Genomic DNA, 18,502 nt, shown 5'->3' on the forward strand with positions numbered 1-18,502 from the left:
GGGTTTGTGCCTACTTCCACCATCGCCACCAGTCTTGTCTGAGCAGTGGTCTACAATGGCTCTGAGGTAAGGACTGCTAGCACTGAGCCACACATCATTTCTGCTCAGATTAACAGTGAAGTGAAGGCCTTACTACATGAACCTGGCCAAGAAATTGTAACTGCCATGGTCTTCAAAGCACACTTGGTTGGTAGACCTCTTAGGACAGACATGTGGCATTGCTTGCTTGCTCCAGGCCCCTTCGAACACTTGCAGGCCCGTTTTGAAGGAGGAAAGTTTAGGATGTGATCTGCTTTGCATTTGTCACACAGGATAGACCTCTTGACTGGAAGAGAGGATTACAGCCCTGCTCCCCTGAGTTTCACAGCTGCTCTAGACATTGTCACTGCTATCCTGAACATGACTGAGGAACTCCTTGCTGGTTGAATACACCCTAACAAACAGCACACTCACAGGAAATGACCCGCCAGAAACACTGCACAATTTTAACAGTGGTTTGGCTTTAGCATAAATATATTTGCACATATGTATGTCCTTTGCAGCTCAACCCCAGGAAGTAGGTCAACACCCAAAATGCAGTACGCTTGGAGTCTATGGTCTCTGAATGATGGACCCAACTTGGACTTCTCAGTGGCTCAGCAGCTCCATGACTCCTGGGAAAGGGGGCACTGAAACTCCATCCACACCACATTCTGACCTTAAAATGACTCATATTTCTGAAAGTTCCTTTTCACCACTTGCACCAAAATGACTTATTTTCAGCAGGACTCAAAGTGCTCTGGGCCTTAATGTGGGGTAACTCCACCTCCCTTTACCTACTCTCCAGAGAGAGCCCATCAAAAGAAGGGCTTCTGAAACATGTTCAGATTTAAACTAACAGAATCAGATTATTTGGACAGAATGGCAGATAATGCTTTCATTACAGATAGCACTGGACAGACTAGCTGACACCAGCCCTTCTTTCTCCTGCTTCCCTTTTCAATAGCTACTTAATTTTCCTCCCACAGATGTGAGTCTCCCTTGGGGAGGAGGCCAGTCACCAGGCTACAGACTGCTCTAGCAGGGACTCTCCCCTCTTCTTCCCCAAATGTTGTTTCACTGCTTACAAAAAGAAGACTCACTGGGGCAGAAGTATAGCAACACAAGGAGCCCCATGGTGAAGGCACAGAGCTGGGTGCAAGGAGACTGTGCTTCTTTATTTTGTCTTTAACAGTGTCTGGATATACATAAAGCTTTAGGAAGCAGTATCCTGAAAATGTTGAAAAGGTTAGATAGATTCTTCGTCAGTGCTTTGGCCATTCTGGTCCCTGCTCTCAGAAGCAACATCAATCCCTGCAGTGCATGGAAAGCTGATGAACTTCAGCTTCCCAACTACCCTCTAGCCATCAGAAATCTAAATGTTTTTCGATACACCCATGTGCTTCATTTTATCCATCCCTTTTAGCAGCTTCATCAGATTGAAATATTGATGAAATCAGCAAAAATGCTGCAGCTTCTGTTAAAATGCTGCTATGATTTAAAGAAGTTATGCTAAATATTAATGATCTTGGAGGGGAAGAAAATGCCTGTGCTCCTCTGCATATGTTTGAGGAGCATTTTTGATTTAGTGTGCAGGATTGTATGCAGCAGCACTTTGGACTGTGTTTTGCACAGGACATGGACAGAACTAACTCCTGTAACCAGTGTTCTTTGCAGGGCAATTTGGTCAGATTCAGCATTCTCACCATGGAGCATTCTCACCCTTCAGATTGTACTGGTAATCATTAATAAAATTAATTGAGCACTGAACCTCAGGCTGAGGGCTTATGCTGACCAGGGCACTGTATTATTTTTTTCTCTCTCCTGGTAGGAAGGGTGGTCTCCTCTAGCCACCTTTCTTTAACATGGCAAACTAGAGGCTGTATTTTGTTTAAGACAGAGCTTTTAATGTTGCTCAAATAGGAAAGACAAGTCAAACAATATTCTCTTCTCGAAGGTTCCCATAAGCAACAGCATGGCTGGAAGCACTGGTAACACACAGTTAGATGGATGATGGACTTCGATCCAGACTTGCTGCCTGTTCCACAGCAGTTCTACAGGGCTGCCTGTTTCCAAAAGGACGGGTAGAGGCCCAGTGGCTGAAAACACATGCCCTTTTGAAGCAAGAATATGCTGGAGCATGAAAGCTTTCACTTTTATACCATTTTACGCTTGTCAATTCCTGTGCTCATTCTCAAGAAATAAGAGGAACAATGGGACATAGAACAGGCCAGAAAATGGAAGTTACGAGATTTTCATGTCTTCTTTTCCCTAAGGACTAAACCACAGTGCCAGCATTCATGGGGTTTCAGTCTCCAAGTTAATACCCCATTCAATGGCCACAATAATGTGTACAACATTTGGTCAGCCTACAAATAGTGCTGCACTCAACATAAGAAAGCAATTAGTCAAAGCTTGATAAGGAGGTGGAAGAGAAGGAAATCTTGCAAAGCAGCAATAATATTTTATACCTGCTTTACATATGCATTTATATGTCCATATCTCTGTCCAGACACTTTCACTTTAGATGTGCTTAAAGGGACAATTTTAAGGAAAAGCCAAAAGTATGGCTGAAGAAAAACATTTCTTAATACAGTAATCTAGAAGAAATATATGCCTAAGGGACACATTTTCTAAAAAAATAAAATTAAAAAAATTCCTCAACCATATGCTGCAAATACATGGAGAAGTTCTTGGAAATGGAAAGCTTAGGCTCTGTGAAGATAGTAATGTGTACCAGATGGCAGTTAGGTAGAGAAAGGTTTCACACAATCGCGAGAAATCAGTCTATTTGCTCTGTTACTAATGTGCTAGTCTAGTACACACTGAGAAACAGTCTTCCACATATAATCAACATAAACTTTCTTCCATTTTGTGGAAGCAGGGCAGGAGCAGATTAACCTTAATAACCTACCCCACATGTGTTGGAGTTGTATTCTGCAAACACTTGCTACTGGGCAGTGGCTGCCACACCAAACACCATAAGCATTGTCACTGTGTCTTGTAAGTGGCTGAACAGTCAGTCCCGCTGGGTGAATTTCACCTCCGAGCTGAGTGACACCACAAACGTATGAGCTAGTTGTTTCTCTCATAAACAGAGAAAAGGCTGAAGTGGCAGGCATCCCACTCCTGTCCCTTTCACACACAGCCATTATGAAACCTTTACAATGTGCTGTATCGTTTGCAACACGTAGTGGGCCTTTTTTTCCCCATCACACCATTTTTACCACTCTGACTGTGTAAATAGGCTTTGCTGCAATTTAAAGAGGCTTTAGCATATCTGAGAGGTAGCCAGTACCTCTATGTTAGTATCGACTAGCTTTTCATACACCTAAACATCTAAAAATCAAAGATCTGCCTTTGTTTTAAAACAATCCACCTGCAAAGATGCAGACATAGTGCTTTTCAAACTTCTTTGTTTAAAGCAAACATGAAAAATTCAAAATAGACAGGCTTTTAAAAAATCTGTTTTAGGGTGCTTCCATTATTTGCAAAAACTTTTCTTTTGGAGTGCTGTAATCAAGTAATAGGACCGCAGTAAAAGCACTTAGTGTCTACAGGCATGGATAATGATTCAGAAGGGCTGCACTTCTGTAACTACAGCTTGTTCTGAAGTGCACTTGTAAAATATAAGGAGATTTTTTCAGCTTTAAAACAAAGACAGGGATTCAATACGTATTTGATAGTTGCTCTAATATGCACAAGTCGTTAGGATCTCAGAGGTTAAGATGTCCACACACTATCCTATTAACAGCTATAGCAACCTAATTAGACAATTAGAGGGAAAGGCTAAATCAATACTACAGAGGGAAAAAGGAATATGGCTAGGGGGTAAGATAAGGGCCCAATTCACTAAGAATTGATGTTTCCAAAGGTAATTGAAGCTGCTTACAATTTTGTGGAAGAATCTAATCTCATCTCTTTGTTTAAATATGTCTCCCACATCATTCCTCTCTGACCTTCTGCGCAGAACTTCAACCTGCTATTCTCCCCTTGGGTGTCAAAAGGGATGTACTTGAATAGTCACCTGTGTGGACTTTGAGTTTTGTTATTTGTTTACAACTGATCATGTAAGACTGCCCCAGAAAAGGGAGCCCAATTTCAGGAGGAGGCTGATGCCAATTTCAGGAGGAGGCTGATGTAAGGAATACAAAGATTAAGGGCTCAATTCTCCTTTCATGTACACTGCTACAGAGTAGCAGTAAGTCTACCAAAGAGAGCTGATTTATGGTGGTATAAATCAGCCGAAAGGGGTAATCTAGCTATAAGACTTTTGCATCTGAGCATTTTGCATCCTGAGCATTCACTTGATTGGCAACCTGGTATGTCCCAGTGTTCTGAGGTTTAATCTATTATGAAATACCATTTAGTTACACATTTAATTGTATTCAATAACAGTAAAATAAACTATTTATAAAATTTTGTTTTCTCAAGAAAAAAGAAGAGCAGACATAACATTTAGCAAACATGAGCATGTTTACTGAGATTGGTTTACTGTCTAGTGCTGGAATTTTTTACAGTCCTCATGGGGAAGATCAAGAGAGGTGACTAGCACTTTGCCTTTTGTATTTTGCCCTGGTAGGTGGAAAGAGACTAACTACAGTAATATCATTAAGGTTATTTCAACTGAACCCATAAAGGAAGGGCTGTCTTGCCTAGTGACCATGTATCAGGATCTACATTAGAAACGTCAATGAAATCATCTGTGAAAGAGGGCATGAATGGGAACCGTTTGTGTTGGGTCAGCATTTTTCTCTCACATTTGGCAATAGGATCTTATTTTAAGAGCTGGGTTCATTCATGAAATCTATCACTGTGCTTGACATGCAAGTATAGTAACCTATACTCCCCTGGGACTACAGCTTTTTTCATTTTGACACTCACTTGAACCATTTTTCAGCTTTCTTGGTCAGATTAAAATACCAGCTTTGGCTAAAGTCCCTACTAATATGGTAGCTGATGGGATCAAGAACCACAGCCTACAGCTATAACTGTGCAGCCTCCAAACACACTTAGTAGTAGGAATCCTAAGACATTTCTGGCATGTTAGCAGTAGGCCAGGGCTATTTTCTTTTTCTTTAGATTCAGCAGTATGGGTTTTATTATTACTACTTATCCTTTAATTACTGCTCTATGTTTTGGATATATAGAAATTTTCAACAGAAAGAAACTACAAACTCTATAAGCAGATGAAACCATCAGTCTTCCATACATTACGAAGTCTCAACTTAGATTTTGTATATTCCCTTTACTGGTTTTCATTATCATACTTGCAAACAAATTTCACCTGCACATTTTCCATTTCCTGGTGATAAACAACATGGGAAATTTTATTTAATTTATTTTTAAATGCTGATCAGTATGATTGTGTTATTTATATTCTGCTGTACTATCATGTGTTGCTGTTGGTTCTGTTTGCATCTACATATTTTGCAGGCAGGAAACGAAGGGATCAATCTAATGTGCATCGTCACAACAGCAAACTAACCTACCTCTAGCTGCATTCAGCGAAACATATTATAAATTTGTCTGAGCTCTGATGAACTGTTAGTCTTGCACAGCCGGAATGAAAGCAATTTCACAAGCAAGTTCCCAGCCCTCCAAATTTCCAAATGGAAATTTGCCATTACCTTCACTGGGAACAGTATCACACATCCTCTTAGCTTGTGAGTACTTGTTTTTGTTCAGGACATCTAGGAAGAGAAGCTATTGCAATATAAGTCTAGGTTTGAATTTAAAGTGATTATTTATTCTGCAGTAATTCCTCAAGAAGACACTTATTCTGCACTCCAAGTGACACTGTAATCCACTTTCAAACATAGAACAAAGTGGTGTAAAGTACTGCGAGTGCAGATTAACAGCTGCCTGATGGGAAACTGCTACTCTAGGCTAGCAAAAATGCTCCTTTCAGCTTTGGTCATTTAATTTGCTGTGTGAATCCCCCTTTTTATTTACAGACCAGGTACCATAGGGGTATTATGATACTGCAAGCATGTACAACATAAATGACTCACTCCAGAAGTGAGAGAAACCTTTGGGACCCAGGGTATAACCCCATCTCAACTGACACAGGTAATAGTTAATTTGGTTTATGAGAGATTGTCTATCACCCATGGACAGTTCTGCTCCTTTCCCTAAATTATTGGTGACTAGCTGCTGTAGCAGTCATGACACCAGCCTGGACGACTCACGAGTGGGATGTAAGCTGTTTTGTTTTTCCCAGGGAACAGATAAGATGCATCATTGTTTCCAAGTGTTCCTTTGTCTGAGTGTTCAGATGAAGCATGCTCTTAATCATATCTGCTGGAGTGCCATTAAAATTGGCCATTTTAATTCAATGGAGACAGTTTTGGGGGAGGACTAGGAAAGAGGGATTGCAAATCAAGAAGCATGACTTAATCTTACTTGTGATTAGTGAATCAGGCCCTCAAAACCAAGACAAAACAAATAAGAAAGGGTTAGCAGCTATTTGACTAGAGAAAATACTAGCTAATACAAGGATCCAGGGAGAATTTTTTAAAACACCCATAAACTGACCATACGCAGTGTCGTAAGACATTTCATGATCAGGTGAAGCAGTTGAAATGTCTATGAACAAAATAAATTGGGAAGAAACATTAAATAAAACAAAAAATATGAAAATACATAAAAGTTTAGTAAAAAGTGATTCCTCCAAAATGGATTTTCTGTCAGTAAAAAGTGAAACTAGGAACTTCCTTACCATTCAGGGCTACGAAGGAATCTGAAAGACAAATAACAGGGGAAAAATCATTATTTCTCTCTCTTTTTTTTTTTTTTTAATAGTTTGCTGCTAACAACCTTTTATGCTTCAGCTGATATCTATATGTATATGATTATTATCCTAAGGATCCAGGCAAAACTAATATTCAGACATACCTTTAAACAATGTCTGACTTTAAAAGTGTTCATGACTAGCCCCGTGCAAGGGACAAGTGGGAAGGACAATTTTCCCTTTGCCATGGATTTCTTTGCAAGGTCACATCCTATTCCAATGCAAGGCACAAGGAGTGATAAAGCTAGAATCATGAGCTGATGAGGACAAAACTCACATGATCCAAGACCACATAAAGTAAAAAGATCAGTCAGCTTAGCAGGGAGTGAAATCTACCCCTGTGCAGTGTCAAGGTTCAATGCATCACTCCGGGCTGAAGAGGGACTTAGGCAGGGTATTGGCTTTACTGCTCGCTGTACAGGAGCAGAACTCTCTCCATGAGCACAACTTGCTCTTTCTGAATCATCTCCTATGTTTCTTTAATGTGTAACTGATGTCAGGTAGACTCCGCTCCTGTCTAACCTATTTGCCCAAGGAGAGCAGAACTATGTTGAAAAGGGCTGAAAAGGGCAAAGTTGTACCAGCTGGGAACTGACCTGGTTTTGGTGCTAGCCCATTTTACAGGGAGCACAGAAAGGACTGTGTGTACACCTCCTTCAAAAAACTTAAGAGACTGCCTAAATGGCCCTATTTTAGGGCACAGGGAGGTGCAGCTGAAACAAGGGCAAGCAGAGGCTGAAATCCTTGTACTCCCGTAAGCACAGTGATCACAATAATAAATGACTCTTGAACAAGGATGCGCAAGGCATGAGAATGTTCTAGATTTCTCCATAGATTATGGACTGCACTGTATCCCAGAGCACACTCTCGCCCTCTGTTATTTTGCTCTGTATTCCAAAAGTAATGACTCTCTCACTTCCTGAGCTCTGTTTTTTTGTTTTGTTTTGTTTTGTTTTGTTTTGGGTGTGTGTCTATAGGCATTAGTGCAAATTGCACCAAAAAGAATGTGATTCTTGATTTCATAAGGTTTGTAAATAATAGTTGGGGCTCACAATTAAACCAACTTTGGCAAGAACATTTGGAACAACAGCTGTCTTGAACAAGCTACACAGCTGCTGGTGTTCCTGACAGCTCAGAAATCAGCATCCAAGGTTTCTTTGCACATAGTGCAAGCTGGGCACTTTTAAGCATCTCAGTACAAAATGTAAATATTTAAAGACTGTGTTTAAGCTTCCAACTCATGCTGTCAGTACCTAAGGTTTACCATTAACATTTCTTAGGCAGGATCAGTAGTGCCTGATCCTTAACATTGCTACATTGTCCAGCCTGTTTGTAAAATCAACTAAGGTTCACAAACACATAAGTTCCCACTTCTTGATTTGGACCCAAAGATGAAGACATGTTTCACTGTCTCCCTGTTATGCATGGGAGTGTAGTCCAAGTCACAGTCTATACAAGAAACCAAGCTCCTTCTGCACATCTACATAAACAACCCAACCACCGTGACTGATAAACACAATGAACACTCATCTCATTATTTCATTGCTATAATCAATATCCTCTAGAACCATGGTCTTCCCACTACATAACTGCTATGAAGACCAGTGTTTGTATAAATCACATCAATTGGGCTATTTAAATACATTTAAACATCTGTTCCTCCTCTTCCTGCACCTTTAGCTGCAGTTGCTGTCCCTGTTGTGCCTTACGTTGCTACAAAAGAATGCCCGACAGGTAAGGGCGATTTGAGGCATTCAGAAAGACGCTGTTACACATGGTAAATAGAGGGTAAAAGCTTTGCTTACTTTGGCAGTCACCCAGGCCATCTGTATTGCCATGTTCTATGTCCTGCTCAAATGCCAGCCTAAATAATAGAAAGAAACATAACAGTATGAATAACGATAGTCACAAGCACCACCAGAAAGAAATTATCACATCTGCAACTGAAATAAAGACACACCATGAAACCAGCCATTTCTTTGGAACTTCCCCATGAAGGCTAAAAAATTCCAAGATAGGCATTCAATTATTTTGTCATTGCTAAGTGATTCTTTGGCTTCTGATGACTCCTTGTGTGTTTTTTTTCTTCTTTGAAAATCTACTGCATACTTCATTGTCAAGGGAGGCAAACATTCATATATTTTTAAACTGTTAAATCAAAAAAAAAATATGACATTCTCATGAGCAGTTACGATCCTACCTTGACTTGTCCATACAGTAGTCAAGGTGCACCAACGTTTTGACATGGGAAGGAAGCTAAACTATTGGCTAGGTACTGTGCTTGGGGGACAAACTTGCATTTTCAAAGTTGTTTAGGTAGTGCACTGAACATGGTTGCAGGGCATAAGGTCCAGATCACGAAGTGAATTACGCTTAATTTAAGGGCCTGTACTGATAAATACCTACAGGCTTTCCTAGCTGACATTCCCAATTCAGACTCCTAACCTGTGCCAGTAATTTTGGATAACTAGTGAAGCTGTTCTTCCAAGTTCCCCATACAGTAAGAGATGAATGACAAGAGCCCTGGAAAACCTCCAATACAAGCGTCTGTCTACATTAGTCAGCATCCTGATGTGGAGGCATAATTACCCATATAGAAACTTAATTCCCAGCACTATGTCCTTAAAACTACTGCTCAACTGTCACCTACTCCAAGAGGGCACCTAACACCTCTGCCTCCTGTTGGTTAATTTAGAAGTCCACCAGACATCCGAACAGTTGATCTGGATCTCCTCCCAAGTGCTTTGCATTGGATAGAGAGCAACCTGCCATGCTCACCTGTGGACTGCACCACTGCAAGCTGCACTGCTTCTGTCTTGATGGATTTATTGATAAATAGTAGAGACACTTTTGAAAGTAAGGTACAAAACTCCCCATAACCTTGTCATGGCAAGTGCAAAAAACCTCAAGCACCTCTAGAAGGCTGAGAAAACCTCATATGCACACAGGTGAACTTCAATGGTATTTTACCAAGTATCCAACAGAAACAGCACCCACTTTTGTAAGAAAGCATGTAAGTATATAGACATAGGTATAGTTTCCACAGTGGACAAGACAATTTGAATTGAAATGGCAAATTAAGAACATGAAGGAACCACAGGGATGGTAAGTCTTCCATTATACACTGAAGACCTGTACAGACTCAGGGTTAAGCTGGGCTGGCTGTAGGGCTACTGGGGTTATGTGATGTTTGTGCTACATTTACACCATTATCTTGAAGTTTAGTTGTACATCAGAGTGGGCAAGTGTGAACTGTGTCAGATGTGTCCAAGAAATGAGAGGTCTGAAGTAGGTCTGCTTCCTGCAAGGCTTAAGTAACCATACTTAAACAAAACCTCACAGACTTTCATTATTATAAAATAATTAAATTCTACTGTTGAGCAAGGGGAGATCCAGCACTTCTCTGAATCTACTTTAAGCTCTTACTGTGCTCTGTGATTCCTCTTAGTAATGCACAGTAAATTAGAAGGACTGGTTTTGTTTTCAGTGGACAAATTGCTTCAGTAATTTAATTTGGATTCTATTGCCTCTTTAATCAGCTGTGATGGCTCCAGTGTGGGCTGGTCCAGACACAGCCATCCAGTTCCCTCTTTTCAACAACACGTGGGCCTTAGTACAGCTCTTTCATTTTATTCTTCCTCTTCTTTCAGCAGTCACCAATCAGCTGACAGTTCACACAAAAAAAAAATTTGTGAGAAATTTCAGAGAATGCAAATAAGATAGGAACAAACACTTCACGCATTTTTCTACCCTGAGAGCCCCACATTTCAAACAGCTCACTCCAAGTCTGTCCGGCGCCACCGCCAGCGCTTCATGGCCCTTCCAGCAAAAGCCATTACTCACTTAGCGCCAAGGACCAGCTGTGTGCATGCCCCACTCTCCTTCACCCAGCCGCAATAGGGGTCTCGGGATGCTATGCAGGCCCTTGAGAAAGAAGAGCAGAAGGAGGCATTCTTGAGTGCTCTCACATTCCCCACGCCTGGAACATGGGCTTCCAACAAGAGGGCAAGTGCCACCACAAAGCACATACTTTTTGCATTTGCCATGGCGCTCACACCGCCCCAGGGGAACCTTGATGACGCAAGTGGAGAAGGCAACGTAAAGGGCACTGCTGGGCTTGTCAAGCTGCATACCCACAATCCGCTTGTCTTCCACGCTGTCGTAACTGCACCTGATTCGAAAACGTGAGATGAAGTTAAAAGTGAGTTCCTCTGGCAACCAGATGAAAACCTAATGATTCCTCAATCTTAAAAACAAACAAAAAAACAAAAAAAAACACGAACAAACAACAACAACAAAAACAAAAACAAACAAAACAAACAAACAAACCAACATAAACAAAACCTGAAAAGGGGAGAACTGAATGAGCCAAGGAGGAAAAAGAATACACAATAGCCATTAAATGCAGTGGTAGAAAGATATATAAGCAAGTATTAAAGCATTAAAAATGCATGGGGCCAGAGAAGTGGAGAGATACTACACACGAAACAAGCTTTCTGAGGGCTCTTCAGTTTTTCTGTTTATCCTTCTGCGGCACTCAAAGTAGCTGAGATTTCTGTGTGCTTATGACCCACTTCAAAGCCCCCTTAGGCATATTTGAGGAAGGCTAAAATGTGGGAAATTTCCCTTGGAGAGTAGCTTGCTGGTTGGTGAGTTATTTGGAGAGGAATCAGTTTTTTATAGGATTACAAAATTAATCTCCCTTTGCAGAATTTTGCTTTTAATTATCCCTCAACTGCTGCATAGGATGATGGGCTATTCTCTAGACATGCTGAAAAAAAATATTTTATTTCAATGTAGAGACTGACAACCAGACATCCCCCCACCCCCCAAACAATAGAAAATGACTCAGAGAACTTGGCTTCTTCTAGCCCGCTTCCCTTTTCATGGGACAACTTGCTCTCTGGGAAATCAGAAGTGTCAAAAGTCACCAATAGACGAGTACAAAGAATCAGATACACACTTTTCAGGATTGTAAACGTTCATCTCCTCCAGGAAAAGGCTGTCATTTAGGAAACCACTGTTTCCTGTCCGTGCCAAGAACTTCAGGATGATTCCCTTCTCTGATCCCAAGAAAACCACAGTGTAGTTCTGATATGGCCCAGCAGTAGAGTCGACAGCAATTTTGGTCAGGCGGTATCTAGAAAAACAATACAGCATTTTGCATCATGTGGATTAGATTGCCATTTATTTTATCTCTTTTTCCACTTCAAATAACTATGTGATAGCCTTTGAGCAACCATATAGCATATTTAAGCACTTCTAACTGAATAACCCTGTAAGTCAACACAGACTGTACCAGTTTGGCTCCCCAAATGGTGGGGAATTTCCATGTGTTTGTGTGCTTATCCAGATGTCAAATAGTTAGCAGACATGTCTTCAACAGCAAACCTCACGCAGAAGGCTGAAGGGCTGTAAAGAGTCTGAGACAATTTAGGAATTAACCTTCCAAACAAAACCGAAGTACTAGCCTGATGATTTCTATAGGCAGGTAAAGAAAATCAGCACAGTGATTTTTTAGTTTTATTTTTTTAATTACAAGTTCATTTACATTAAAAGCAACAATACTGATAACAGATCTACATTCAATTTTTCTCCCTCCCCCCCTTTATTTTTTTTTTTCAGGAAAAGCTATGCCTGTGCAATGCTGAGAAGGTAAACCTTATTTTATCTGACTAAAAGTAATCATATAACAACCACTAAGCAAGTTCAGTGTTAAGGCAATATCAAATTGTGGGATCACATCATTTATTAAAGATGAGTACTGGTGATTTGGTACTAGTTATCAGGTACTGGAGATCAAAGGAAAGCACTCTACGGAGCTTGCTGTTCTCATCTTTGGTTGGAGGTATGTAACTGGAATGCAGCAGAGCAATGTTGCTGGGCTTGAAACCACCAGGCCTTTATAAACCCCAGGGTTTTCAACATTTCCTCAGGAAAATAGTTTACTGTTACCTCACGACAACTCTTTGCACCAGCTGTTCATGCAGCATTAAACACAGGGTCTCTGCTTTAACCTCAAGGCACACCAGCCCTGGCACTTTGGCTCCCAAGTGAGGCCCCTGATATAACATAACTGGAAGCTAAAGATGACCCACATAGGAAGCAGCTTGTCCAGGACTAGACTAAGATCAGAGAACTGGTGCCCCTATGAGCCAGGGATCATCATGTGTCATCGTTTTTTGCTCCAAATCGAAAATCAGTGGCCTTTGATCCAGCATAAGTACCTGACAGAACATACACTACTAAAACTAAGCCAAACCCTTCCAGTGCTAAATACTACTCATAATATGGCAAATAATACGGGAAATATGGCAAAAGTTAGTCACTTTATTCCAACCACAGCTGGAGGGCAGAAAAGTAGCATAGTGACCACAGCATGACACAGGAGTGGGAACATATTTTCAAAGGAAGGGTATGGTGTATTTGAGGCTTTTTGATTTATGAGTCTTTGTTCGAGTCTCTTCTTTATTATTTTTCTCTTGTTGTCATAGAAAGGATACAGATTATGTGATTGCTTCTGCCTGCACACTTCTGTAAACAGTAAAACATACCAGTACATATCACAACAGACATCTTCATATACTGTGAACATATCCTGGTAGGCATGCTTGTATTCTGTATACATATCCCTGGGCTATCTGTTGATCCTTGTCCAAAGTTTTCTACAGAGCTGTCCCAAACACTGACCCATAAGCCAAGAGGCAGGTCAACATTCCCTGCACTTCATTTCCCCCAGGATCCGGTTTCAGCCCAGCATGGTTGGAAAGAAGTGAGTTTTTTTTTCTTTCTTTTTTTTTTTTTTTCTCCTATCTTGGAAGCTGCTCAGGGAGTTCTACAGCATCTGCTCAGCACTGCCATCTCTCCTAGCTGGAGTCATGCCCAGCACAACAGGGATGTTTACAGAATTTGAGAGCATTGTAAGCAAGATCATTAGCACAACCTGACAGCACGCTACAATGAGGAAGAGTCCATTTGGAGGCACTTACCTGACCATCGTTCTCAGGAACCAGGGTCGATTGACAATAGAAGGTACGGCCTCATCCATCAGTGGATGCGTTTTGATGAAATTCAGAGTATCGTCCGGGAACTCATTAGAGGTTACATATTTTTCTAATGATGTAGAGCCAGCACAGCAACCAGGCCTAAATAAAACAAGAAGGCAAATCCAGAACACTTATTTGATGTCTAAGTGCAAATCTCATTTCTGTAACAACTGTCATGATGTCCTCAGTAAAATCTGAAGTGCATTGCAATGTTTCAAATGAAGGATTGAGAAGTCTCTTGGACTTGTTTAGCCCCTCGGGAAAGCCCCAAGCCTTCTGTCCTCTACTCCAGACCAAAAGAACTTCCATGCTGCCACGTAAAAGAACAAATCCATTTCTTTAGCAGGAGTTTGATGTGCACAGTTTGTAGTTCATCCACTCACATGGAACCTAATTACTTTATCTGTGCGTTTGACTTAATGCTGTTCACTGGCAGAGACACTTTCTGATCTGTAACTTGACTAGCTGACTGTTCTTTCTTGGAATAAAAGAAATCGATATCATATGGAAGGAAATTGTTCTTATGGGTAAAAGAGTGCTGATTTCAGTACTTTCTGGTAGAAAGAGGACTACTGAAGAAGACAACCCAGCAAGCATCCATGTAAGCATTGGTTTTACCCTTCTTTCAGGGAGAATTTAAGTGTTGTAGCACATAGAGGACTTTCACTGAGAAGTTAAATAATCATTCTTGGACAATTTAAATGCAAATCTACTCACTGTATTCCTAAAATCTCTCGTCCTCCTCTAACGTAATTTACCCTTCTTGCCTCAACAGGTAATCTCTACATTGGAAGCAGCATCATTCTCTGCCTGTTATTAATATTTTGTGGATTACATTCTCCAACAAAAAATTCATTTGATCCCATTTCCTGGACCATTATGATCCTTCAGCCTTCGAGCCACTGTGAGAAGAGAAGATAATCCACTCATAATCATTCTGCAGTGTCCAGTCTTCATTTGACCTAAAGTGGGTAGAGCCACTGACATCAGTGAAGTAATTCCAGCTTGAACAAAGTATAATGCTGGTTCTGTCATATCTGCCACTCTGATTTAGATAAATATTCAAAATTTAGGTAACCAAATGTTATGTAGGAAGCCAACACAGGTCCGGAAGGGACTAACTGGGTAAATGAATATAGTCCTGCACAGATGTGTAATAAACATTATGTGCAGAGATTGTGTGATCTGCCTCTCCAGATCCAAAATATTCTGGTGGTTTTGTGACTACATACAGAAGTACCAATAAAGGGAGAGAAGGAGAAATCAAGGGCATCACCGATCTCCTAAATCCTTGACAAGGGCATTGATTTATTGGGTGAAATTCTCTAGGGAGCAGCCTATGCTTTCTGGCACTTCAGTACCTAGAGTTTCCGTACGTCTAATCTGAAGGCCTATTTTTTCCTAAATCCTAGTCACCAGATTGGATTAATCCTGTTATAATCTCAAAACTGGCTTAATTGAATAAACATAAAACTGAGTAAACCCTCCTGTTCATCTGAGCAAAAAAGGGAAGCAAGGCCCCTGAAAGGTTCCAGTAAGCCTCTGACAAATGTTAGGATCAATAGGAGCACTAATATTTCTGCACCATATTCTGCACGTTTGAGATATCCAAACAAAAATGACCTTATTTCAAAGGCATCTTTTGCCTCTTATGAATTTCAACATGAGTTGCTAGTAATGATTATTTCCATTAAGCAGATTGATGGCCAAATATTATATGAAACACTGTTTACTGGTTCAGCTCTCATTATCTCCTACTGACTCAGAAGAAGTAACAGTATCCTATCTTCGTTGTGACCGTTAGCATGGTATTGGATCATCTCACAAACTTACAAGGCAACTTTCTCTTCTCCCCTCCCACTGAAAAGAAGTAAGATTTTTCTTTATGCTTTTCCATTGTCCCTGCAAATATTCTTTATATGAATATTGTTTTCAAATAAATGATCTTGGAGCCCTCATGCAGTCTTTCTTCACAAAGGCAGCCCATCACATCAGTGAGTTGCTGAAACACTGCAAAAAGGAGAAGAAAATCCAGGGCCAGTGCAGGTAGATGCCTTTCTAGGGCTCAGACTGAAAACAGACACAGAATTTTTGAGATCTTCCAGGCATTACCAGGTTCTTCTCTTGACTGACAACCTCAGAGTAAACACAGCATTGGGACAGTATACTTGGGAAGTCTCTAAAACATGGTGGGCTAAATCTGGACTTGTGTAGAATCCCAGTAGCCACCACAGAGCTTTAGACTATTTATTTATTTATTTATTTTAAGATATGAAAGATAACACAGATAATATAAAACATATATTAAAGTGGTAGAGCTTGTGCATAAATTAATTTGCTCTATCTACATTTACATCATATTCTTAGAGCAAAATAACACGTGTAAATGGATTAACAACTGACTGTCAACACCATTTTGCACAAAAGGTGTGCTTGTAGGAAATAGAAAGAAAGTGTAATAAGGGAACTACATGCAAATAGAAGGGAAGTGGAAGCAGGAAAAGCAACTCAGGAGAAATGACGTAAAACAAACCTCTATTCTGATGGAACGCTGCCTGCCCTGCCTCCCCATCCTCTATTGCAAGTGAATTGTATGTTAACCCCAGAAGAGCAAATCTCAGAACTAGTACAGACTTTGCTACAAGAAACATCCATTACTGAACCAATTTGCAACAGGTAACTCATAGCTCTATTAAAATGGCAGTTATTCTGACCAAACGGATATGATGCTGGCCTGATTTATTTTACACAAATATGGTTTAAGTGAAAAAAATCCCATTTTCATATCTTAGCTCCAAATGCAACTTAACTCCTTTTTCATTACTACAATATATATCTTCATCTGGATCTGTACTTTAAAAGACTATTCAAATTGTCAAAAACTCTGCACGCAGCAGAACAATATCACTACACATTAAACATACCTGGGTTTGGGCACTCGTTCATCAGGAACCGGTGTCCATGTGGAATCTGGAGACTTTTGTTCTTTGAATCTCCCAGTAAATACATTGGCAATGTCAAGCATGTCATAGGCACAGACTGCAGAGCCAGGGATGCTGCAAAGTGACATTTCCAAGAAATTGTTACTCACTCTGCAGTTATGCATAAAATCTTGAGTGAAAAACATGTTGTATAGAAGTCTTCCTGTCACAGGCTACTCAATCCCGAACTTTGTAACCTCTGAGTATTGACAGGAAAAGCCAACCCCATGGAAAAGACTGAAATGTACCGATCAGCAGACAGCTCCTGCCAGCACAATTTGTTTCAAAGCCTCTATAGAAAGAAGTAATTGCAATAATCTTGAAGAGGAGAAAGAATCTGGGAAACTCTGTGTACCACTGGGAATGCATGAGGAGTAATAGCCAGTCTCATTTAGAGCCCATTATTTGGAAATTTAAGTTCTTGTAAGTCACAACATTTTCTCAGTATGAATTTTCACAGTCCCTGTCATGCCTCAAAAACACACTGCAGACAGTTCAGAAGCTGGAGCTGATCAAACTGGAAGCATGCTGCACTGTGCCACTGGCCTGGCATTTGCACATTATTACTCCATCCTCTTACAGCCTCATCTCTGGCAGGATTTCCCAATGGAAAGAAGTTAACTATGCTCGGCAATTTGCTTAACTCAATTATTCAATGAGGTGTAAAGAGCTTGTAGAAGCAAATACAATCAGATTTTTAGATGATAAAGTTGTAAATTTCAACTCTTTGATTATTTGCATGCAACTGCATGGTAGCATTGTCTAAACATAATTATAACCTTACCTACATGCTTTCTGAAAAGCCTAGGGTTTTCCCATGGTCAGTCACTTGGAAGCATGAATTATTCATTTATCCACCTTTCATTTTTTTACACATGAACTACTGTATTCATGTCTGACTTTCACTACTTGATTTTATCAGATAAATAGCATGAACCCAGCTGGCTGAGGCTTTCAATCTTGCTTTTAGCCAGTAGGTTATTATACACCAAAGAGAAAACGTAGGAACTATAACACTGTTACAGAGAATAAAACAAAACTCATAAGGGTACATAAATTGATAGAAAAACAATTGCTTGAATATTTAAAGATTTTGAAATGCTTATTATTGAAGGAAACAACAAGCAGGGAGATAGTATTAGTCTTACTTTCATCTCCACAGGGCGGGTTTTTATATGGAAGGAAACTTACTTCAAAGCTTTATATTAACACGATACTGCACAGCAAGAGTTTTAAGGTGAAGCAGCTACATATATTTCAACATAAAGTTTGGTCAGGGGTGTATTTGGCTGCATGCAGGACCACATCCTAAGGCATTGCAAGTCCCACTACAGATAGAAGGTTTTACACATTGCTGGATTAAGCACTAAAGAAAAAACAACCCTAAAATCTTCAGGCTTACTCTATAGAACTAAACGCGCTGAGAACTGTCCTCATCACGAATCTCCACAGTGTCAGAGGGATCACTACAGTGAGAAGACTGCAGAAACTTTTTCCGTTGGGGATGGCAATTATCAGGTCCACAGTGTCATAAAACAATATGGATGGAGCACTGTGGGTCACAGACAGGCAATCTCTTACCCACTGACTACAACCCACCACCAGCTCCCACCCAGGGTGATCTCAGATTGGATTGAGGAATCTGTGCCAGCTCACTCCAGGGG

General features: G+C 40.4%; 1 protein-coding gene across 9 annotated transcripts in view; it reads right to left on the bottom strand.

Moving 5' to 3' along the window:
* SEMA6A (semaphorin 6A) overlaps positions 1 to 18,502 on the bottom strand; it is a 119,965-nt gene that overhangs the window by 26,854 nt on the left and 74,609 nt on the right. For 5 of the 9 annotated variants that reach the window (XM_083818211.1, XM_083818210.1, XM_083818215.1 and 2 more), the window contains 7 exons: positions 16,782 to 16,913; positions 13,801 to 13,956; positions 11,775 to 11,951; positions 10,842 to 10,982; positions 10,655 to 10,735; positions 8,617 to 8,675; positions 6,740 to 6,760 (listed from right to left, as the gene is read on the bottom strand). In XM_083818211.1, coding sequence (XP_083674337.1) covers positions 6,740 to 6,760; positions 8,617 to 8,675; positions 10,655 to 10,735; positions 10,842 to 10,982; positions 11,775 to 11,951; positions 13,801 to 13,956; positions 16,782 to 16,913 — 767 coding nt within the window. Of the gene's footprint in view, positions 1 to 6,555; positions 6,607 to 6,739; positions 6,761 to 8,616; positions 8,676 to 10,654; positions 10,736 to 10,841; positions 10,983 to 11,774; positions 11,952 to 13,800; positions 13,957 to 16,781; positions 16,914 to 18,502 lie in introns of all 9 variants that reach the window. The other 4 variants (XM_083818207.1, XM_083818209.1, XM_083818208.1 and 1 more) reach the window with 1 other exon arrangement.

This window comes from Anser anser, assembly GCF_964211835.1.
Source record: "Anser anser genome assembly, chromosome: Z".
Classification (NCBI taxonomy): domain Eukaryota; kingdom Metazoa; phylum Chordata; class Aves; order Anseriformes; family Anatidae; genus Anser; species Anser anser.